Source organism: Xiphias gladius, chromosome 16 (genome assembly GCF_016859285.1).
Source record: "Xiphias gladius isolate SHS-SW01 ecotype Sanya breed wild chromosome 16, ASM1685928v1, whole genome shotgun sequence".
NCBI lineage: Eukaryota > Metazoa > Chordata > Actinopteri > Istiophoriformes > Xiphiidae > Xiphias > Xiphias gladius.
Window position 1 is genome coordinate 20,823,711 of NC_053415.1, and position 25,378 is coordinate 20,849,088.

The 25,378-nt window shown below is 39.2% G+C and overlaps 1 protein-coding gene across 5 annotated transcripts; it reads left to right on the forward strand.

Annotated features, from left to right (window-relative positions):
- The first annotated feature begins 1,880 nt into the window (after nt 1–1,880).
- Nucleotides 1,881–25,269, forward strand: ppp2r3b (protein phosphatase 2, regulatory subunit B'', beta). Of its 5 annotated transcripts, XM_040149156.1 has the most exons (15): nt 1,881–2,060; nt 2,674–3,067; nt 13,026–13,211; nt 13,596–13,699; nt 14,371–14,473; nt 15,868–15,942; nt 16,064–16,150; nt 16,891–17,047; nt 17,741–17,789; nt 17,919–18,008; nt 18,703–18,878; nt 20,454–20,572; nt 20,678–20,784; nt 22,066–22,107; nt 24,074–24,183. In XM_040149156.1, the coding sequence occupies exons 2-14, from the start codon at nt 2,714–2,716 to the stop codon at nt 22,082–22,084; spliced, it is 1,626 nt and encodes a 541-aa protein (XP_040005090.1). In that variant the 5' UTR covers nt 1,881–2,060; nt 2,674–2,713; the 3' UTR covers nt 22,085–22,107; nt 24,074–24,183. The 5 variants fall into 5 exon arrangements, with proteins under 5 accessions (XP_040005090.1, XP_040005087.1, XP_040005089.1 ...); XM_040149153.1 differs by lacking the exon at nt 22,066–22,107 and having other exon boundaries at nt 24,074–25,269; XM_040149155.1 differs by lacking the exon at nt 24,074–24,183 and having other exon boundaries at nt 21,997–22,088.
- The last annotated feature ends 109 nt before the right edge of the window (nt 25,270–25,378 follow it).

Below are 25,378 nucleotides of genomic sequence, written 5' to 3' on the forward strand. Positions count from 1 at the left end.
TGTCATGTTGCTGGCATAAGCATAATTACCCAGGAACACAGTATTCACAGAAACCTACAGTAATTAAGTAGGGGTTTTTTTGTAGCAATGCTTGTGTAAGTGAAAATAATTCCATGTGAAATTGTTATTGTGCCATTAATACCTGACCCTGTGATCATGAAATCTCTTCCCGTAATTTTCATGTTACATTTTAGCCACTCAAGTGCAACCAAAATGTGTTTCCTCATCTTTTAAATATGTATTAAATTAATATCTATGTGGTTGAAGCCTGCTTGGGTTTGGTAAATAATGAGGAGTTGGAAAGTCCCTTCCTGCTGAAAACAATCCATTCCATTTTTGCTCTGAGTGTCGAATATGGTACCAATTATTTATACTGACCTTTCGTTGTGTTGCTTGCTTTCTATGCTGGGGATGCAGTGAGGCAGCCACGATGTCCCAGACAACTCCTCCCTACTGTAATCAGTAAGTACTGTATGTCCACCTCCATACACACCAGGTGTTCAGCCCAGCTGCTTCAAGGAGTACAGGTATGAGGAGAGAAATGACAGTGGAATCAGGCTCAGATATATCATTGTTATTCATGCAAAGAGAGTCAGGATCAAGTTCATCAGAGGTTAAATTGACCACACAGGACTGGTTTCCTGGAAATGAGCACTGAAGTGATGACTAGCTCGAATCTGGATTGAGCATTGTATAAAGGAAATCAATCATAAATTAAGAAAAACTATTTAGATGGTAATCAGACATGAGAATCAGAAACAGTGTATTCATATAAATGTGTTAAACATGGTAAGTATGCATGTGTTTCATTGCCCATGTCCTACTTTTTGTAAGGGCTGCAACTAATGATTATTTTCATTATAAATTAAACTGCTGATTATTTTCTCAATTAATTGTTTTGTCCATAAAATTTCAGAAAATAGTTTAAAAAAAAAAAATTCCTATTATAATTTCCAACAACCCAATATAATTTCTTCAGATGTCTTGTTTTGTCCGAAACCCAAAAATATTTCGTTTAGTATCATGTAGGACAAAAAGAAATGTATCAAATCCTCAAATTTGAGAGGCTGGAACCAGCAAATATTTGGCTTTTTTTGCTTAAAAAATGATTGAAACAATTATTTTCTAAGTAATTTTTATCATGTTTATCGACTAATCAATTAATCAACTAATCTTTGCAGTTCATTCTTATGAACAGTGTTTATGCAAGATGGACTTGTTGGGACATGCAGAGGAGGAATGTAACCAAGTACAATTAATGTGCGGCAGAACTTAAGTACAATTTTGAGGTCATTTATTTGAGTATTGTGTTTTGGGTTTTTTTTTTGTTGTTGTTGTTGTTTTTGTTTTTTTCACTTTACATTCAACCTCATTACATTTCAGAAGGAAATGTTGTACTTTTTACTCCACTACACTTATTTGAAAGCCATAGTGTCTACTTTGCAGATTAAGATTTGACATTTAAAACACACGATAAAACTTTGAACTTATAAAACATTACAAATTCAATTGCTCAACAGTATACAGAGTAGTTAAATTTAACACAACCAACACAAAAAGGTTTCTTACATGTTACAGCAACGGAATAGTAAGATAATATAATAGTAATTTCTGCAGCAAAGATGGTACTTTATTTTGTATACTGTCAGAACAGTATGTAGTGATAATACTTGTTATGGAGTACTTGTACACGGCAGAACTACTACCTTTACTTCAGTAAAACGCTCTGAAAACTTCTTCCATCACTCAGCACTAGGGTGTGTAATAACTAAAAGCGTAGCATTTCTAGAATTAGAATTGACGATGAAGTTGAGCAATAAACGTGAACGCCAAAGCGGGCACTGAACCGGACTTTTAACGTATCACGCTGGCCGATGGAAGTACCTTTTTCCTGGGAGAGAAGCCGTTATCGTTGCGGTGCGATGAACTCTCACCCCGAGGAAGGTCTCGCGTTAGTACTTCGTGGTTACCAGGGGAACGTGAGCCTGAAAAGTTGCGCTTTTGCCCAGCGAAATGAACACCGGAGACACCGCAGCGTTACTTTCGTAGTTAATTCACAGGTAAACAGACACTGCGTGACACAACTTCGCTTATGAATGGAGTAATGTAGAGTTCATATCAACGCATTTGGCATTACCGTCCATTCACTGAAGGTTGGTACCTTGGTTAATTAGCCGGCTAACGTTAGCTTGCTAAAGCTAGCTTGCTAAAGCTATCGTAGCTAACAAACTGTTGGCTGATGCTCCTAGTTTTTAATCTAACACCGACTTTACCAACTCTGTCGACCCCGGCTACTCGTTCCTAAGTAGTCGGGCAGCTTTATGTGACTTTACCTAATTAAATATTGACTTTAAACAGTTGTATATCTGACATTTGCGTTAAAGATAGCTAACGTTACGGTGGTCAATTTGGATTCAATTTTACTTGTGCCTGTGGGCAAAGGCATTGATTGACGGTTCGCGCTAAAATTCAATAACGATAGCGAGTGTTTGGTGTGAACCGAAAACAAGGGCGACAGACACGAAGCCATTGTGAGTGTTAATTTCTATCACACCGTCACTGCATTGGTAGTATCTTTTTCAGCTCCATGCACGTCCAGCGTAGGCTTGTGCTGAAAAATACAGAATCGGAGTGATGTGCTGCGACGTCAACTCTACTCTTATGTCCACACAGGTACCTTTGTCAGCGAAGCCAAGACGTATCACTACGCAAAATGCCGTCGCCACAAGTTCTCCAGCCGGTTCTTAAAATGAAGGTGGACGAGCTGTTTCTCAACTGGTTGAGTGATCCGGCAACCCAGTCACTACTCAAAGATTATCTTGACCTAATCAAAAGTGGACGAAACATTGATTTGAGCGCTGGGGACGCCCAGGACAAAAGGTCATTGAGCTTCAATGAGAACAACAATGTGGCATCCCAGAAGAACCTGGCAGAGAAGAAGCCTGCTGCCCTCAGTACTCCCTCCAGCCCTCCATCTGCCAGTACCCTGCCTTCCGGCAGTAGCAGTAATACCAGAGTGACAGGACCCAATGGCCGAGTACTACGCAGGTCTGTCAGCACAAAAAAGGTAAATTATCTATTAAAACATTAAGTTAAAAGATTGAGTAACATTAAATGGTTGTTACCAGATTTTTCTGTAAGCACGCAGCTGATTGGCCATCGTTCTCAAACCTCTTCTACAAACTGTTATGAAACAGTTTCACAGGTTTAAACAGAATTTAGTGGGTCTTAAGGTGGCATGCCACAGGGCTTTCATCCGACGTTGCTGTTCATAACATCAGAGACAAGGAGTGGTCTGCTGTTTCAGCCTTCTTCCTTGGGCCACCTGAGGTAGCAGTGATTTATGGGTGTGTTGCAAAATCAGTCTCAGTAATCCCTGCCTCTGTTTGGCAACAGGTATTAGCAGTCAAATCTAAGGTGCTGGTAGAGTAGGGAGATATATAATTATTTTGCAATGTTAGTTGAATATAATTAAAGCCCAAATTCATAGCCATTATATAGATTTAAATGGATATATGTGTTTAAGTAGATGGCACACTCAATTACCAGTTTATTCGGTATACTTGTACAATCTGATGCAATGCAATACCATACAGTAGCCTGAAATTAATTCAACATTTATTAAGCTAAGTTAATAACTGCCTTAACAATAAGCGTGGTAACTTGCTTGTTAACATCACTTAGACCAAAGAGATGAGGATTTGTTACACTTGCAAAAAAGGTGTTTGAACATTTTTTGTTTGTTTGTTTGTTTTTTGCTGTAAATATTTCATTTTCAATCATAAAATCTAAACCTATATTATACACACTAAATGTTGCACACAAACACGTTGTAGTGCCATTAGCCCTTTTTTCGTGAAAGACATTTTGACATGTCACAGTAGGCAAAGTACAGGTGTAAATAATAAAATTAATGATGGCTGAATTCCATTTAGCTGTTGTGTATGCTGTCTCACTTTCACACTGCCATTATTGTCATGTGTAACCATTGTGCTTTTCCTACTTTGACAAGTCAAAATATCTGCTATGAAAAGGCCTAAAATTATAACCACTGTTTCAGATTATGTTGATGCTAATTATGCTTTCATGGGTTTGTAGAACCCGCTCAATCAGTATAGCCAAAAGGTGCACCTCATCAGACACAGCATCCAAGTATCAAGTTAAAAATGAATGTAAATGGACTGAGTTGCAAAGTTGACAGTTAATTATTTTTGCTTAAACTTTTAGTTCGTAGAATTTTTATATGATTTAGAATTTTCATGTCAGTAGCAATGTGCATTGCGGTCTGCCACCTTTTTTTAATACTACCACTAGAAGTCCCTAGAATTGGAAATTTTTCAAGTCCTACACATAGGGGCTTTAATCAGTTTATTTAATCCATCCTGACTGTTCATAGATTTCAATTTCTAGTTTCTTAAACCAGGCCCTACTGTATCCCTCTGGGGTCTTTATTTTCCCAGGCTGGCCACAAGAGGCTGCTGAGTAGCCTACAGCATCAAAGGCATTGAGGGGCTGACCACTCAGCAATGTCATAGTGGAGCCTCCATGTCTGTAGGCATATGTAGCAGTTATTAGTCAAATACTTTCCAAATGTTCAGGCCTCACCCATGAATTAGTGTGGTATGAGCGATGGGAGTGTCTGAACATAACATCATTGGCACTCGGATTACTCCTGTCAGCCTGTGTGCTGCAGATCTTGTTGTGCTGTGACTAGAGTCTTTAGAGGCAAATAGGATTTTCACTTTAGACTGTTTGATTATAGAATAAATCAAATGCCACTGTTAAAAGGCTCAAACAGTTTTGCATGTCTGTTTAGAATTCCTACTCCGTCAAGATGAGAAGTGCAACATGACAGTCTGGGATAGTGGTTGATTGTGCATATTAGTGTGTGTGATGACAGTGAAGCAGCCAGACAGCTGGGGCACGTGCTCTTAGAGACTCCGCCTTCTACATGTTGTTGACATGCTAAAGACAGGCATGAGGAGGCGCTCAAGTGGTCAGTAGTGTGACATCTGTTCTCTCTTTGACTGAAACACCAGGGCTAGTATTAGACTTGTTCTTTTTTAACATAACTATGCCCAGACCACATGGGCTGACAAGTCACCACAAATTAATATCAACCAGATCCAGAACACATTTTCCAACACTACTACTACCAAGAGTCCAAATTAAAGGATACCAGTTAACCAGTTCACATAACTTAGATAAGCAGATTTTCAGACATTGTTCTCCTTAGCTAATTTTATAGATTACTCATAAAGCATACATAATTTTAACCAACTAACAAAATGAAACTAAAGACTGATTTAAAAGTCCACCATGCTTTCTTTTCCATTCTTTTTAGAGAAACATGCCTATCTAAAGCACATCAAAATTAAACATCCATTACAGTTTGTGATATTTCAGGTCAAGGTCAAGTTACAAACATAGTCTAACATAGTCTTTTTGTGACCTGATGAGAAGTGATTCATTGCTAAAATAGCCGGACCACAGGAGGAGGGTGTAAAAGAAGAAAAGCATTGCAGCAGCATGCTGGTCTCTTTTGTGGGTTTCAGCTTCAGTGTTTGTCACTTTGAATGTTTACCAAGAGCATTCTCTCTTTTTGTCTATCTATTTAACATAAGGATTTGTTATGGAAAAGTAAGAGACTTCACAGATTGATGTAAATTTTTCAATTTTCACATTCATGTCTCTTTCCTTCTAACGACCTTTGCCCCCTAATGCCACCCACTCACTCCAGATTATTGTAAAGCAACTGCTGCACAGTTTGTGTATTCTGTTGTGATGGTTCATGGCATGTGGCCACACTGTGTCACTCAATATTAAAGGCATTGTGGCGTTGTATAAAGTAATACTTCTATTTTAAAACAACAAAATGAATTCCTGCATACAGATGCATTCTTCAATGGATTACTCAGAAATTTAATTTATGTCTCACTGATGCAGCCTGGAACAGCTGGTCCGACTTTGACATCAGACACTGATATAGATAGCCTTGGTTCCCTTGTGTTGGCATTACATACCCAGAACTCTGCCAATGAGATGAGGTGTGGCAGCACATTCATCGTCTGTGTAATTTACTCTGAAACTGCTTCTATTAGATGCTGCTCATTATCAGAGTATGTGGTTGTACACTTTGTACACTAAATATCAGCCCCCAATGACTGCTCAGTTCTGCTGTGTAGCTTAATGCCTAAATTTGCCCCTGTGTTATGAGTGCAATAGGTAGACAATCAGAAGTTTTTGTAATATAGAAAAGCAGAAATAAGTTTCCTTTTAGAGTGTACTTTTTCTTCTGTTCTTGACATCTATATTTAGAATCACTGTTAATTTCTCAAGATGTCTTTTTCTAACATGCTTGGTTGGTCTCAGTATCATAGAAGCTATTTGAAGCAGAGGTCTAGGGACAGGCCTGACCTGTCAGAGAGTACCAGGTGTTAAATTGTTTCCCACAAGTGATTTTATTTTGGAGTCTTGGCTTGTATGTAAAATGAACGATTGTAAACTTTGGGTTTGGGCTAGGACTTCACTAATCCTTTGTGAGATAGCGCAAAGAAAGGTGAGGAGTCTGTCAACCTATGTATTTTTTAAGAAAATTTCTTGAGCACTATTTCACCTTCTACATTTATCAGATTTTAGCCAAATTCCATTTTTGTTTGTTTGTTTTGCTTTGTGTTGTTTTTGTTCCTTTTTTGTTTCCTTTTAAACAATCTGAAAAGTGGTCTATGATTTCAAAGTTTAATTTTCTTATCCTAGTTAAGTTGACTGTCTCAATTAACCTGTTGTTTGTGCACTTTAATTCAATTAGAAGTTTACAATGAAATGGCGTAAATATGTATAAAACTATAAACTAAACACACATATCTTCCAGCTTATAAAAAAAATAAGATATGAAAATTGCAATACAAGAATAGGTTAAAAGTCACCCTGTCTTCAAAGCTGCTGTCTCTAACAACTAATTGCTGTAAAGTTTAAACTTTCAATGTTTACATAGTAGTCACTGTAATAATGTTGTGTAAGTGTGGGGGACCCCTGTGTGCTGTAACTCCTTATCTCTGCAGCTTCTTTCTTTAGTGTTCTGACCCTTTGCTCCACTTCTGGTGCCATGTAGACTACTTAGATCATTCAGCAAACCTCTATGGTAACTGAAGGCTGTTGAATTATTACTATTATGCAAGCAGGCTGATCTATACACATCATGTTCTACTTGTTTGCCTTCCCTGAGCCCACCATGTTGTCAGTCAATCAGGCCTATTTTTGGCCCACGTTCACATGTATCCCAAAATCCCCATCTCAGACATCCGATTGTGGTGGATTGAGCTTGAGTTTACTGGTTCATTGCAGCATCACTTCCGTACCCATGTTGTGAACCAGTTGTGACTCTACCCCAGGTTTGTGAGATAGTTTGATAGTCACCTCTGTGTGGACACACTGTGGTACATGTCCTTGGTTCAATCGTGTTAGTAATGCACATACTCAAGCCAGCCAAACAAAGTATTTGTGGGACACTATGTATGCTTGTATTGACACTTTGGCAGTGGCGCCCTCAGGGGAGTTTTGATCAGGTTTCTCCCACCCCTCTGTAATGTATTTTTCTCCACTGTGGTTGCTAATCTGCCTTGCTTGTTGTCTCTTGAATATCACAGTTTTAGATTAAAAGCGTTGAAAACCATGTCAGTTGAAGCTCAACTAAAATGACACCCCAGCAAATATTCATCTGACTGCAGGGAATTCTAACATCCAAAATTGCCAATGGTCACTAACTCCAAACAGTGTGTTTGATAATCTCATCTGTTACGTAATGAACTGGACATGACTGTACACGTTTTTGTACAAATCAGATTTTGCAGTTTACAGATTAGAAATATTGTGGGGTCAGTCTGAGTTCTCATGTTTTTCTTTTTGTCACGGTGACCCATTATAGTGTGGTCGTAGTACTTTGGCAGCCTATCTGACTGGCAGTTGCTTCTGAGGGTAATAATGTTTGGACAACCTGTCTGCAGTGGCACTGAGATGATTTGGTTAGCGATAATGCTTGCTGGTGCTTTTCACTTCTGGTTATTTAAAAGGCACACACTTCATACAACCTTGTAGGAAGCTAACTTGTCTGTGTTGTATCTTCATTCCACACTGCTGTTCTAGCCACATGTGCCTGTATATTAATACTTAAAAAAAAAACACCAACGGGGCTGTTTTCACATGTATCTTAAACAACACATCATTATCCCTGCTGCGTTGTGATACCTCTGTTTATGGAACAGACTTCAGATTATGTTTGCTCAAACATAAAAACAGACAGAACAGTATTTCATGTGAGTTGACTGTTTCATGTAATCCACCAAGTTTTATTTTGGTCTTGGTACTTTCCTCTCCACATTTGGTTTGAATTGATTAGCATGAACAAAAGGCAGCCATTGTGAAAAGCCATCACACAAACAGCTTATCAACCATGTGCAGTGTCCTGTGTGGAGGATAACAGGAACTGGGTTTGAGCAGAGACCAGTGGAAAACTGTGGACTTTGCAATCCTGTCATCTAAAAATACTGCGGGTGTGCTTTCACCTCCTGTGTACAATAACATGAAAAAATACGGGTTTATTTACGTAGTCTACTAATGCAGACATCTCCTGTACTATTTCTATTTAATTAACATTTACATCAGTAGCCATAGTAGGTGTACTGGTGTTGGGCTTTCCCCATGTACAGTCACTGTTCTGAAGGCAAAACCAGAGCTGTTAGATCAGCATATTTATGAAGAATTGATGTAATTGCCATCACTCCAGGACAGCAGCAACCGGAAGCAGATAATTCTTTGAGGACTAAAGATACACCCTTGTTTCTCCAGAGCTAGTTTCTTGGTTTGCCCAAACAGTGCTTGCTGGTGCTTTTAATAGGCGCAGACTGGTTTGGTCATCATTCTTTGAATTTGACATGCCCCCCCCCCATCAACTATAATAAGAAGTGGAATGGCTGGCAGCCCAAGCTTGCAAGGGGAAGGCAAAACAAAGACAACCACAAGATAGGATGCAGAATAGTTGAATATATGTACATTATGTAGTTGTGTGTGTATCATGTGGTAATATGACCGACACTCCTGTTATCTGTTATTATATACCTTTGTTGTTTTCTTTATTTGCCCATGTCTCATAAAGTTTATTTGATCTGCCTGCTGTTCTTGTGATTTAGACTTTAAGGCAGATTTAGTAACAGATAAAGACAGATTTAGTAAAGTAACATGTGGCTTTCATCATATTCCATCACTTAAGTGGTTTTATTTTGAATTTTTCCATTAGTGTCTGGATGTACTGTCCAAAAGAGGGGGTGTCCATTTCCAGGATTAAGAGCACAAGCAAACATTGCCTGAAGTACTTGGTAGTGTTAGAGGTTTTCAGAAAGTAAGTCAGTGAACATGAACAGTGTGTCATCTTGGTATTGAGGTGCATCCTTCAATTGGCCTCTGTGGCTGCTGCAAGCTGCAACAACAGGTCTGTCTCTTTACATAACCTTCCATGAGCACTGAGGAATGCAAACTGGAAAGGGCAGATCCATTGCACACACCCCTCCCATTCCCACACATACAGTAAGTGACTCCCACACACATACACATCGTCACTCCTTATCTCCTCGGCAGCTTTGAGGCAAGGGCTCCCTGACCCTGTTCGGCGTGTGTGCATATGTGTGTGTTGTGTAGAGACTGGGACAGAGCAGCAGGCAGACCTGAGATTGTGCGACCAGATCTGGAATGGGGGAGAGAGTCACAGTTGCAGCTGCTCCCTTGCATTAAGAGGCTCTCACTCTGACAGAGGACAATCACAGGGACACAGACACAGAGGGCTTCCACTGTTGCCACTGCCTTTTGCCTACAGTGTTGACTCCAACTGAGTGATTTCTACAGTGAAGAGGATAACACCGGATTGAGTGTTGTGCTTGTTTATATGTGTTCCCATCCTGTCTTGCGCGAGGATGAGGATGAAGGAGCTGTCTCTGCGTCAGGACCCTGACCTGAGAAAGGAGTTGGCTCTGCTGGCACGTGGCTGTGACTTTGTTCTGCCGTCTCGGTTCAAGAAGAGGCTCAGAGCTTTCCAACAAGGACAGGCAGGTGTTTGTATGAGTGTACCCTCTACTACACAGGCTTTGTTGGCCTTTCAGCCAGTGAGCAAATCTATTAATGTGGACTGGTATTTGTGGGCTTAATGTCTTGGTACTCAGATTGGACTGCAGTACTGATCTTGTGTAATACAGGCCGCTGTTAAACTTCAATAATTGTATATATTCTTCACTGTTTACAATTATTCATTACAAAGTGGAGCTATAGATATTGTAGGAGCCAGTTGCATCTTGGAGAGGTGAGGACAAATGAGCATTTACATCATTTTTTCTAGGCATATTTACGCACTACTGTGCCATGTGAATTGAGACTGTTGTGCAATCATGTCCACCTGTTAGTGAATTACTTTTGAAGTTGTTTTTCTTTATGTGTACAAAGAGACATGAGATGAGAGCCTTGTTTTTGATGATGGTATGATGTTTCATCTTGTGTGGTATGTTGTGTTCAGGATGCTTTACTGTCCTCTTTCAGACCACATCATTGTGAATGTGCAAAATGTCATGTGGCTTACCAGTTCTGCTCAAGAGCTCTGCTAGTGATTAGCATGAAGCAAGAGGGAGAGAGTGAGAGAGAGGGGACAGTGCGGGCCAGGGCAACAGGAGATGTTTATGTCCTTTTATAGCCATGGCTGACACCACCAAACAGGACAGAGAAGAGCAGAGGATCAGCAGCATTTATCATTTAGGAGGCTAAGATGAGCAGATTACCACTGAGAGAATACAGCAAGAAATTTTCCATCCATGCTGACACACATACATGTAGAAATGGAAAAGGATAGATTTAGCCCCATTCTTTCCACCTCTATAATTTTAAGGTTTTGCATCATATTGTTAAAGTTTTGTTGTTGCAGACCTGAAGTTATATGTAGAATCTGTCAACTATAACCAGAGGTGTGAACAATGGGTAGTATATGATGGACCATAACAACACCAAGATGGTATTTTTATCTCTTAGCAGAGAACTGTGTGGGTGTGTTTATGTGATTATTAAAGGCCAAAGAGAATGACCCAGTTAGCGAATTCTTGAGCCATGTAAATAGTCTTTGAATATGAGATGACATTTGAGTGAGGCATAGTCTGCTCAAGCTGTTTTTAATAACTGGCTAATATGTGAAACATAACACATTTGGATCATAATGCATTCTGGCTTTTTATATGTGGCTATGAAAATATCTTCACTGATTCATGTCCTCCACAGCATGGTCCTCAGCAAGACACACAGTTGAGATTTTGTCAATTAATATGATCTCATCATAGTATGTCAACTGTGTTCATTTGCTGTGGTAAATCATACTGGTTAGGAATGAGAAATATCATTTCACAAAGACCTGGTATAAAGGGATACACTGGTGTCCACTGTCATGATTATAGCACTAAATAGCACATGCTGCAAAGGGCCGAAGTGGTTAAAAGGACACAAATACACAAATGTGTCCAAGCTCTCATACATTGGAAGGTTTCTGCATTAGTGAGAAGTGCGGCACTTTGGAATGACATCCATTAGAGTTTGGTAGAAATAGGTTGGTCAGGTACAGAGAGTAGAGATTTAAGAAAATTGAGCCCAACCTTGTGTCCAGTAATGACTCCAAGTTAACAGACCCTTATCCCCTACTGTACTTCAGCATTTCAGGCTAACACACAAACACATCACATGCCAGCCCTTCTTCAATCTCCAGACAGCTACTGTTTGCATATAATAGGCACACTGTTTAAACCTAGCCAAGGTGGCCCTGCTCATTCTATCTGCTCAGTTGCTTACTTGCTTCTTTTGCTTCTTCTTTTTGACACACACACATTTATTGGGGCTGTCCATCACAAAGATAATCTTATCTAACTACTAGTGATAGAACTTGGGCCTTTTTTTTACAGCAGACATCTGGCACAAAATGGCAGGTACAGCACAGGTATAATTAACACTGCCTTGATTCCATTCAGGTGTCTTAGTTCTGTGGTTCTGATACTGTAAATGCTGGATCACAGTCCTGGTTACTGGGACACTTAAATGGAACAGAACTATTGATAATATTATAAGGGACATGTGTTTTTCCTGCTTTGTAAGGTCAAAATATCTACTGTGATTATTTGTTTGTGTTCGGATCATAAAGGGGGATGTTTTATTATCTTGTACTAACATGAAATGAAATCTAATTTGGCTGCAACTAGCAATTATTTTCATTATCACTCTTAAATCTAAGAACTCTGCATTTTCCTCAACTGATGACTCGAAATATTGGTCTGTATTAAACATTACTGATAAGAACAGGTTTTTATTTGTATTTGTAAACATGAGTAGCTGTGGTTTTCTTGTGTTACCATATCTTATGTCGTTTAGAGCTACCGTTTTGTGTACAGTTAGACGGCACACATTGTGCTGTTAAAGACCAAAATATATTGGTTAAATATTATTGTCATGCCACAGATGTGATCATTTTTCAGAGAGATATCAAGACAGAATACCAATTAATGTTTGATTGTTAGATATTATCTTGTTCTATGCAGCCTTCAGGTTAGTTTAGTCATAATTTGACAAAAAGGTGAAATTAACAAGTTGCAAACAATACTGGGTCAAACATGGTTTTCAGCATCAGAGTAGAATAATTGTCAGTCAAAACATTCAGCACATATTAATGTCAGTTGATGCATCTTAATTACAATCTGTTACAGAGTGACAATCCTGTAGAAGGGAATGTGTATCATAGAGGTATCTATTACAGATAAATGGATAATGATTATGATTGCTGGGTAGTCACAACTCTTCCCTGATGGGCCTTTGGGCTGCTGAGAGGTTTGGTTACATGAGTGCTAGCAGTGCAGAGTTTGTGTTACATCGAGCCTTGGCACATGAAATGCTTGAGCCGAGAAGTGTCAGCATTTCCTAGCATCAGTGGCTAACAGTTCATTTCTGTGTGTTTGTTTCAGGCCCAGGTGAGGACAGAGGAGCCCGTCACCACAGCGCTGAGTGAAAGCATTCCAAAGTTTTACTTCCCACAGGGCCGGCCCCAAGCCAACCTCAACATCGACAGCCTCATTTCCAAAATTGAGAAAATATTTTCCCAATTCCCAAATGAAAGGGCCACCATTGAGGACATGGGGCAGGTTGCCAAGGTGAGAATGTGATTTGAAGCATGGCGGTTCAGCTGCCACCCAGCAAATTATTTTCATTAGTGCCATTTAGCTCCCGACTTGCGAATATTTACTGATTTTTAAAACCCCACGGAAAATATTATCTCCATTTCCCTGAGGAATGTGAGCAATGGCCGGAGGGGAACCTGAGTGAAGAGAGACATGACAGCTAGATTTCCTCAGGGAAGTCTTTAAGTGATGCAGCACTTTTCAATCCAAACCGTGTGTGTCATTGGGCTGTTCTTTTCTGCGTCAAATGTCACGTGTGTAAATTTTAAGTGCTCATTTAATTTTTTTCCATCCATCTCTCCTCTTTATATCCACACCACACACCACTCCATCTCTCCTGCTTCCTTGTGTTCTAAGGCCTGTGAGTGCCCCCTCTATTGGAAAGTGCCATTGTTCAACTCGGCTGGAGGCGACAGGACGGGCTTCGTGTCTGTTCACAAGTTTGTGGCTATGTGGAGAAAGTAAGACAATAGCTCCTCTCATTCTCAGTAGACCACTGGTACACTCATTCACAGCCAAATGGCTCAAACAGTCTCCTCTGGACAATGATGACCACTCGCTAGGGATCACAGACACTGCATGCAGCTATCTGCTATTATGACATTTTCCTTTTCATTCCTAAACAGAAATCATTGATCAAAGCCCCAAAGCTTATAAACACCCATAAGGGAATAGATGCTGTGCATATGCAGTATGTAAATAAAACATCCATTCAGTGTCTTTCTGTGTGAAATTGAAAGGAATACCATAGGGCTTTTGTAACGCTGGTTGTGCGCTGAGTGCTGAACACTGTTGCATGCAGTAGGCATGGCCTTGTATTAATGTATGAGCCTCCAGAGAACTGGACAGACCTGGCCTTTGACTTGAGCTCATGACTGAGCCAATCTTAGATGAGAGGCCACACCAGACGCTGGCATTATTTCCCTGTCGCTACCATAACCATAGCACGCTTATAATCACCAGGCAGCAATTCAGAATCCTAATTTCAGAATGTATTATACCTGTGCTTACATTATTAAGTGAAACAATTTAAAACTTGTGTTGCTGAAAGAATGACAAAAAGAATAGAGAGAACATAAGACTGAATGAGGGGGTAACCTTGCAACCATCTGTTCTCTCTTTTCTTCTCCAGAACTCTACAGACCTGTCACAATGATGCTTCCAAATTTGTACACCTCTTGGCCAAGCCTGGCTGTAATTACCTGGAACAAGACGACTTTATTCCATTCCTGCAGGTACTGGCTGCAGTACACCCAGGGAGAGGGCTGGACTTGGCAATGTGGGATGGCAAAATTGCATTGGCTTTGGTGGTGCGAACTGGACTTAATTTTTAGACTGCCCTGCTGAGGCATTGCTTTTTTGTGTGGAGAAGGACTAATTTAGGGATGTTCCTGTAAGCCAGTAGTGGAGGGGAGTATACAGGAGAGTCCACGGGTGTAGGATTCAAGATCAGCAGAAATTAATCAAGGGAAGATGGAGATTAAAATGGGTCTCATGTAAAACACGTGGCATAGCATCAAAAATAATCCCAGAAAACATGCACTCATATCCATCAAATTGTTTCCTTAGAATAGTCTAATTGACTTTTTGTTAGTCTTACCATGTGGACCTGCTGTGCTGGCTGTTTGTATTCTCGCTCTGCCTGACAAACAGTTGTACTCCACATTGGCCCCACCCTACACCTGATTCATTTTCATGCTGGCAGGAGAGGCCAGGCTGTGCTGAACACCCGTTAGCATACCAGCAGAGATGCCTTGTGGCACTCGCTGTTTAATTTGTATGGTTCCACACAGCAAATCGCCTTTGACTGTTTTGATGAATGAAAGGCGGATTGCAGTGGAGTAGATTTGACTGTCCCTGCCTGTTTCCTGTGCCCTGTGATTTATGTGTTTCTCTATGATTTAATTTCTCCCAGTAAGAGTCAAAGAGGCACGACGGCTGCCCTGAAATAAGGCCTTTTAATTTCATTGCCGCCTTCGCATTTATGTCAACAATTCTTTCCTCTAGCAGAAGAGAAGGGGGTAGAATAAAGAAAAGACATGAGAGAGTTTCATGGCAAGAATATAGCTACAGTTTATTTGAAATACAGCACACCCCCTGTGATTTTATGGCATTAGAAAGGAGAGAAGGTTAAGAGCAGTCACAAGCAAATGTCTTTTCTCTTGCCTTCCCAAGACTTGGCTGTCAAATCAGAAAGGCTTAAGAACATCCCAAATCCAGTTGACCCAGTGTTTTCTGACTTCAAAGAAGCATTTAAATTTGTTGGCCTCTACCAACAATGCCCGGAGTCTTTTCTTTACATAGCACAGTCTATAAAATATATGGCAAGACAGAGTGATGTAGATAGACACTGACAACTTCTGATGTTTGAATAAGTTTGCATTTATATCCCTACTCTGAATGTTATGCGTTCTGTTTAGCAACAAAGAAAGACAGATGTGGTTTGCCATTTAACTCATCTCTAAAAGTAAATGCAGAATTAAACTGAACATGTGCATTTCTCATTGTATTAAGGCATGTCACTGAGTTGTTCTCTTGCATTTGTGTTCATTAGTTTCGTGGGGATGTTATGGAAATGAGGCAGACATGCAGTAGAACAAAGTGAGCTTACTTTGCTTTATGTTCTCAGGATGTGGTGAACTCACACGCAGGCCTGGCCTTTCTAAAGGAGGCACCGGACTTTCACTCACGATACATCACCACGGTAAACTACCATAATACACGTGACATCACATTACTACTGCAAAATTGCAGATAGTGAAACTTTAAAATGACACTGCAATTATTAAGTTTTGCTCATGATAACACTGTCAACTGTTTTTCAGGTGATTCAGAGGATATTTTATAATGTGAACCGGTCGTGGACTGGAAAAATAACATGTTATGAGCTCAGGAAAAGTAACTTTCTTCAGGTATGACTTTAGATTTTTTTTCATGTGTCGTTTTCCATTTGCACTGAATTACATTTTAAGTATTTTACTCGGGGTGTTTGTAGGTCCTTAAAATATCTAAAATGTCTGTTTTTGGTTTTTTTTTTTTTTTTCAAATACACAAATTAAAGGCCATTAAAGTGTTTTAAAATTGAATTCAGATTTTCACTATAAAATTCTTCAGCAGTTGCGATTTCAGATTTTGTAATACAAATTCCAGTGCTTGCCTCTATGCTGAACCTGATATAATTTTTTTACATGAATCACTTTGCTTGTTTTTTGTCCTAAATGAAACTGGTGTTACTGATAAAATGTTTATTAAAGGACAATTCCAGTTGATATCAACTTGGGTCTTGTTTTTCTAATTTTGACCATCATTTGTATCTGCTATGATAACATGGGACAAGAAACACAGTCAGTCAGATGACCAAACATGTTACAAACAAGCCAACAGTTTAGCCAGATTGTCAAAACCACTTTATTTGGAGGTAAATCCGAAGATTAGTGCACTACAATGTTGTTATGATTCCTCATTGGAATACTCTGTGTACAATAACAGCAAGTGTAGGGTATGGTAGGTCAAAGTTAAACTAAGAAGTTATTCTATAAACTGTGATGGACATTTAAAGGGGCAGTCTGGATAATCATTTTCCCCATAATACCTAAAAGTTAAATAATTTTACACTCTTTTGACTATTAACATTTTTTTCCTGCTGTGTCAGAATGTGATGTTGCTGGAGCAGGAAGAAGACGTGAACCAGCTGACAGAGTTCTTCTCCTATGAACATTTCTATGTTATCTACTGCAAGTTCTGGGAGCTGGACACAGACCATGACCTCTACATAGACCAGAAGGACCTGGCACGGCACAATGACCAAGGTGCTCAAACACACCCCACTTTCTTCAAGAAAAGTACACCAGACTAGAATTAAATATTTGCAAATATTTTTGCTGAATTTTTTCCTATTCTTGAGAGAGCACTAGATAGCTGGAATTCACTTTGTCATATAATAATATGCACAGTGCAAAAGTTAATCCATTTGTTGTTAATTTCAGTAGCATGTCATTCATTATGCGTGGTGGAAAAATGAATACAATTGTCGGCAATTGTCAGTGGGCTGAAACTACATGTAACAATAAAAAGTATTTGTAAATGTTATTTGGTCCAGGCTTGCTGTTCACATGCAAACACCTACTCAAGAAAAAGACTTGACGCTTCTTCCCCCACACACTCCACACCACATGTTCTTGGTTGATGGTCTGTGAGTGAGGCAGGGGAAATGAGACACAAGATCAATGAGAGAGCAGCATGTATGCTCTCCTCCAATGACGTGACGTCTGGAACAATTTCTACCACTATATGGTCAAAATGATGACTGGAGGATTTATAGTATTGTCAAGATAAAAAAGAGCTATACTAGCCAGTCTGGATTTACAGTCTGTGAGAATCGATTACATGTGTTGTGAAAAAATTGTACATTAACTGAGAGTGCCATTGTCTAACAGAAAAACGATGATGTTTTTCCTAACAGTCTGGTTTATAAGTAATCTCTTTGCTCTATATTTTTCCAGCCATCTCGCATAAGATGATTGAGAGAATATTCTCAGGAACAGTAACAAGGCAAGTCAAAAATGTCTGTGAGTTTAAATGATGCTTATTAAAAGTAGCAAATATTTTTTAAGATAAGGACATTTATGTTTTCGTTCCACTGCTGGTTTTAATACTGATGGTGTCTTTTTATTTCACCAGGGACAGACTAGTGTATAAGGAGGGCAGGCTGAGTTATGCTGATTTTGTCTGGTTCCTCATCTCTGAGGAAGACAAGAAGACTGACACCAGGTATCTAGACACACAGGCTGCATCTGAAATCACCCATTTACTATAAAGTGCGCTGCATTTTAAGTCCAACATTTTACTCGAGTTTCAGAATTCTGAGCATGAAAGTTATGCTCTGTGTATCAAAAATTCCCGCAATGAAACAAGGGAGTAGACTCCATTGCACGTACACTACTTTCTGCCAACAATGCCACAATTTGCATTTTAAAGATAGAAAAATACAGTCAGGTGAGACTACACCTGTAGGTGATCGTACAAAATAACAATGATCCATGAATGTCCTTCATTCACTGCTCACTATAGAGTAAACTATGGCGTGTCTACAGACCTTTTTCACAGCAGACATTTTAACTTCACACAGTAAGAAAAGCACTGGTGTAAATGATAAAAATAATAATGGTCTAATTTTATTTTTGCTTCTTCAGTTTCAGGGTCCTGATACTATGTGTACTCGCTCACTGTCAAACTGTCATGGCTAACAGGGACATTTGAATGGAACAGAGCCATCATAAATGTTATTAGTAACACAGGCTTTTTCTACAATTTCAAGTCAAAATGTCTGCTGTTAAAAAACACCTAGCAGTGAACACGGGAGGGATTTTTGGACGCAGCCGCACCAATTTAATCTTCTGTTTCTTTATAGCTTTTATGTGTAACGTGCACCTGCCTGCTGCTGTTTCCTTTTATCTGTGTCCAGTATAGAGTACTGGTTCCGCTGTATGGACCTGGATGGGGATGGGGTGCTCAGCATGTACGAGCTGGAGTACTTCTACGAGGAGCAGTGTCAGAAGCTGGAGACCATGGCTATTGAGCCCCTTCCCTTTGAGGACTGCCTCTGCCAAATGCTTGACCTTGTCAAGCCTGAGGTCGAAGGTCAGACCCTTTTTACATTTATACACACCCTCAGAAGTTCCCACATTGAGCCAGGCAGGTTCCACTTTTTCCACAGTGAAGGTGATGGACACACATTCACATTTTCAGGCCAGTTCATTGATCATTAGCTGAGGGAACAGTTATAGATGAGAGACTGACTGACTGACTGACTGATCTGGACTGCCTGCCGCCAGCTGCTCGCATCATCACAGTCAACAAATTCCCTCCAGCAATTAGCTTCACCACTATGCCATTTAGAAGTGACTAGTCAATGTTGAGGGAGTGCATGTTTAGTATTGATAGCCAGTGCAAGAATCTGACCCTTAGTCGACCTGGTGGTAAGCCGTGCTAGTGGAGCTGTGTAATGTAACATGGAATATGAGATGTAACATCTTCTTCACTGAGTATTTGAGGCTTATGTATTCCTGAACAGATATGTCTCTTCTGGACGGAAGAATCTTTTCAGTTTTAACAGATTTAAAAGTCTTTTAAAATTTCACGTTTAATATGACATTCTTCATGAGATTTGGTCGCTGGTATAGGCATGTGAATCTGAAGATGGAGCAAGACATAATGTGCAGATTAGAAGAGACTGATGGAATTTTCATAAACAAACCAGAGAGTGTCTAAAATGCCACTTTCAAGGAAAGCAGAACTTTATTGTCTGATCCACAAGAAATCTCTTTTCTGCTCTTTCAAAAGAAGAACCTAGGATGTTTGACTGCTACAAAGATACAAAAATCGCATCACTCCATTTCGCATTTCAGGTATCGCATAAAAAGTTATCTGTTGGATTTAGAGATGATTTTATACATCAGTTTGAAAGCACATTTAGATGTCTTCTTAAGGCAAGTGGCATTGTAAACATTGTATGAGCTAAGCAGCAGCCTGCAAACATGGGGCTGAGCTCCCATTCTGGCAGTTCCATTTAAACTAAAGGTGATTTTGATCACTACCCCTGAGTTTTGCAGCCAACTGCAGGAGAAGCTTAGGCTGGAGTAATATAATGTGTAAAATCAGCCCTTTAGTTTGTTCGATTAAACATATGAATATGAAACTGCTTCATAAATCTGAAAAATTTGCTGACTTTCTTTCAATTTAATACATTTACTGTTTTCTGTTTGACCTTTAACAAAATAAACAACTTCTAATTACTTGATCATTTGTCACATACACATTTTTTTTTTTTTTTTACATTTTTAGAAAGGAGATGATTTAGTTAATTGAAAAAAAGGACTGACAGATGAATAGATAACGAAAGCAATGATTAATTGCAGCCATGGCTTGAAATATTGTTACCCAACGTTTTTGTAGTTTGATCATTAGTATGATGAGCTCATCCCACTGTGCTGCCAACCCGACCTCTACTGAGTAAGCTACCCGTGCTGACCCTTGCAGACATGCAGATGTGGGAACCATGAATAGCCCCGGGCCAATTTTGAATGCTAGATGGGATGGGAAAGCCAGGCTGACAATTCTAAATTAGTTTAATAATACCCATGCCATAAATTATCTGTCAGTAGGTAGGTTTGGGTTTGGGAAGCTGTCTTAAGTCACTACCTTTACCATGCCCAGGTAAGATCACTCTGCGGGACCTTAAGAGGTGCAAGTTGTCCCACATCTTCTTCGACACTTTCTTCAACATCGAGAAATACCTGGACCACGAGCAGAAGGACCCTTTCTCTGTTATAAGGGTAAGTAAGGTTGAACCATGATAGGATGTCACCAGATGTGAGATAGATGTGACTTGTTTTCTGCCCAGAAGTCAAGTGGATCATGTAATTTGTCGTGTGTTTAAGGAGGTGGAAACGGACGGCCAGGAGGTTTCAGACTGGGAGAAATACGCTGCAGAGGAGTACGACATCCTAGTGGCAGAGGAGGCCGCCAACGATCAGTGCAATGATGTGTAAGTCTGAATTTACTCAAGGATTTGTCAGATACAGCTGCAGCTATAACCCTGCTCCCAAATTTATCAGACTGCTATATAGTATAATTTAGTAGTAGTAGTAGTATTTCATTTCAACTCCAACTCATAAACTTTAGAAAATGTTTTTATTAATTTTCATAATGTGTTAGCTGAAGTAATATGTGTAATTCAGAATAGGATGGTCTTAGCCCACTATTTGCATTTGAACATTTGATAGGATGTAACAGAATAACATCCAAGAATTTTGTGCATTAAAAATAGTTTGTGAGATTAAAGATCCAGAGAGAACGACACGCCCTGCAGCAAGTGCACCTAAACTATAGACCTTGTTCATTAAGATGTAACTCTAATACACCTCAGGGGTGTTATTTTTCTTTTCTTTTTTTTAACCCATTTCAGCAAATGTCCTTTAATCCCATTCCTATTGTTATTACTGTGTAATAAATTGTTAATTTCACATTCTAATTGCTACTCAAAATAAAAAAGGATTTCAGAGAAATAGAATGAACCTTTTTATATAACATTACATATTTTTTTGCAGAATAATATTTTACTGGTAAAACGAAAATCTAGGTAAAATCTTGTCTTTCATGTATGTTAAATCTCTGCACATACATGAAAATATTCATGTAATCACCTATGACCCGCTCTTAAATGTCAAATGTTTTTAATTAGGCCGTAAGTGGGAGCTTGTCACTTGCTCAATGTGTCTTCTTCACTTTAGCGAAGGACATTTTCAGTCCTAAGTTGGCTATGTAGGTGTAATTTTTAGAAGTTTCCTTTTTTTATTTTTAACTTATAAAAACTTTGTAATTTTTAGAAGTTTGATTAAACGGGCCCTGATTATTGTGTTAGCTATCATAATTACAAATATTTATCATGATTATCAGTGCTGCAGGGCCAATATTGTTTGATTAGCATACGTGGAAATTTGTAGACTATTTTCGTGACAGACATTTCAACATGTCGAGCTCAGGTTTAATTTCCAAATTAACTTAAAAAAGACATTGATGGTTTAGTACAAAGTTCATGTACACATAGATAATTATCCTTACACAGTTTTTGAAATAGCTGTACCATCAGCTAAAGGCAGGTTTATTTCAGACTATTTTCTGTCTAACTGGAAAATGTACTTGGGGGATTGACAGAGTTTGATGAGCTCATGCTAAGACTGAGGATTTTGTCCAGCAGCAGAGCCCCTGTGAGCGTGAGTCAGTGATAGGTGAGGCTTTTGACAGGTATGTTGTGTGGCGATTTTAGGACCACCACCGACTTCTAAAGATAGGCTGCTAACCAGAGCAGGTAAGACATTCAGGGTAACCAGTAGAGACTAAGTTTTCTCCACCTCCTCCTCTCTGGGCAAGTCTAGTCCTAAACCCACTCCCTAGCCTCTACCCACAGTTCCCCAGTCTGAGCATACTGTTGATACCAGATAGTTGTTTTGTCAGCCGGCACAGTATCCTGTCTATGTGGCCACATTATAGAGCTGGGAGTCTGTTTCTGAACCAGACAGCTTCTGTTTTTATCATTCCTCTTCTGCACAAAAAAATCCTCCACTCTTGCACCATCTCTATCCATGCCTTCTCGGGTGCTCCTGTGTCCTTTCCATGCATACTGGTTTGTTGAAAATGTCCTGTCTATTTAAAGGAATAGCCCGACATTTTAGGAACTACGCTTATTCGCTTTCCTCTTTCTCACCGAGAGATAGTCTGTAGAGTAAATATGAAGCTACCACCAGCAGCTTGTCTGAAAGTAACAAAATCCACCTAGTCCAGGTTCATTTTATTTGATTTCAGCCAACTTTGTGTGCCTCCAGCTGTGTCTTTGTTTAGTACCTTTTTTCAGCACAAACTCAGCTATAGGTCTGACATCTTATTTTGTTAAATTTAAGTATAAAGCTAAAGCATCCATAAAAAGTTCCAAATCTTTAGTTCTAGGTTGTAAAAAAATATTAAGTCAAATGAAATTATAATTCAGTCTATTTATGTAGTGGTTTTATTCCGACTTATTTTTGTGCCTTTTTCAAAAAGTCTTTGTATACGTGTAAATCACTGGAAATATTAATAATCCAGTTCAAAATGTTTAAATTTTAAAAATGTCTTATGCTGTACAGACATAAATGAGATACTGTGTGAATGTCAAATGTCAGCACTTTAAATTAACTTTCCAACCTTGTCTTTATATGATATATAAATAAAGTTACGTTAACTGTAAATAAATCATGTTGAGTGTATTCATCAGTTATTAGGATGACTCCAGAGGGTTTTTAAACAGGATGCAACATATTAATTAAATTTAATGGTGCTAGTAGGTTGATTTTTGTCGCATTTGGACAGAGCCAGGGTAAATGTTTCCCCCCCGTTTCCAGTCTTTGTGCTAAGCTAGGCTAACGTCACATTTACCATACAGACAAATGAGTGGTATTAAACTTCTCATCCAACTCTCTGCAAGAAAGTGAACAAGCCTGTTTCCCAAATGTCAAACTATTCCTTTAACATGGTTATCCTTTGAAACATTCACCAGAGTAATTAGCACTCTTGACTGTCTTGAATGACCCTATCAGCCACTTTGTTTGAAAATCTGTTTGGTTATCAGCATGTATTAAAGGGTAGGTTCACATATTTCCAAGTCTGTCTTAAAACAATACTGACATCTCCATATGTATATTGGAAAGGTTTCTGCTCACTGTAATTATTCCTTTTGTTCATACTTGCTGGTACAAGATCCCCTCCTAACATGCTTCCAAGAGAGGAAATGGGGTACAAAGTCCACAGTCCTTGTTTTGTGTAAATGAACTGTATTCTATAGTTTATCTGAAGTAAATATGAGGCTTCAGCAGTCTGAGTTAGACAAATCAACTGGGTATTTTGCAAAGTTTCAATTTTCCCCCCTTTATGTTTCCAAAGACAGATTTTCTTTACTGGGCTACATTAAAAGGAGAGATTTCTTTTTATTAAAAAACTGAGATGCTGGAACACACACTTGTGATTTGAACAACTCATACTGCTAAAGCCTCACATTAACTTCAGATAAACTTTGGCACATATTTTAGCACAGAATTAGGTCTGGATTTTGTCCCCCATCACTTACATCGGAAGGAAATCAAGGGTCAGTATGAACAGAAGGAATTATTGCAGCAAGCAAAACCTGCCTCAGTGTTCAGCCTGCTTCGCCTGACTATTGATTCATACAGTTGAAAAGTTGTGAACTTATTCTTTAAAAACAACCTCTTTCTGACTGATACATCACTGATCTTTTTCTCCATTAGGTATGATAATCCTTTGAGCCCCTTAGGGCAACACATCTCCAGTGAGCTGGGTCTGACAAAGAGACACTTCTTTGAGATCCCCAGTCCGCACTGCAACCTGGACCTGGATGAATACGAGTATGAAGATGACTTTGAATGACCCTCGATCCTGCAGCGTTTATCTTACAGCCTGCTGAGCACCATGTGCTTCCACAAATGGATCTCAAACAGCAGTGTTAGTGGCCACTAGCGTGTTAGTTCACATCAGGCCAGAGATTTGTAGGTTCAGGCCCATTTCCCATCCTGCGTGTAAGGACACACTTTACCAAATAGAGAGCAGATGCAAAACAAGAAGACACAGTCGCACCACTGGCGGGGTCAGACGTGCTGGAGAAATGGACACGTTGTCACATGTCTGACTAAGAGGAAATGTGAAGGGAGAACCACCACAGTTGACTTCATGTGTCACAAGCAGCACGTTTTAAACCTTTGTGTCCCCCCTCACATGATAAAACAGGAAAAGTTGTGTTCTGCATGTGATGCTTTGTACGAATAATGTTTTGAGCGAGTGTTGTTTTTTCTGAACACCAGTATTGTATTATCATATTCACATGAGCTAAGTCACATTCTTTACGCACTGGAGCTCACTGAATTGTTGAGCAGAAACCATGTTGATTTGATTCAGGTTTTGAACTAATTATCATCTGAAGTCATTGGCTAATTTTACATTCCAGTGATCATGACTGAATGTTTTCTATAAGGCTGTAAAATCATTAATGGTTTGTTTGCTGAAATGAGAAGTCACTCTACATGCTAAACAAGCCACAGTGGAGCCTGCTGTACACACACAAGCACACAGTTTAGACGGCCACACAATTTTGTACAGGTCTGTATTCATTATGACATGGATTTACTGTATGCGTGAGATGGGGTTATAAATTATTAGAGATGAATTTATAAATAACTGTAAATATTTATTTGGTGCGTGCTGTGTTGTAAATGATTTGGGCAAGTGTTTTAGACAAATTCTTTTTTCTATGTTATAAAGTACATAATTTGAATGTACTTTGACAGAACAAAAGGAACCAATTTTAAAATGTCTTGCTTTTCTTTAAATTAATAATAAAGCCTTGGTTAATGGAAGAGTAAAGAAAACGGACTCTACAGTTTAATTTGATTCATCTAGTAAAAACTGGTTTGGATATGTTCACTGTTAGAAATCTATAGCAGGGCTGCTGAGTACCACAAGAAACATTTCCAGAACATAAAAAAAAAGCACTTTGTTGGTGATTAATGTTACTCTTTCACCACACAGTAACTACTGCT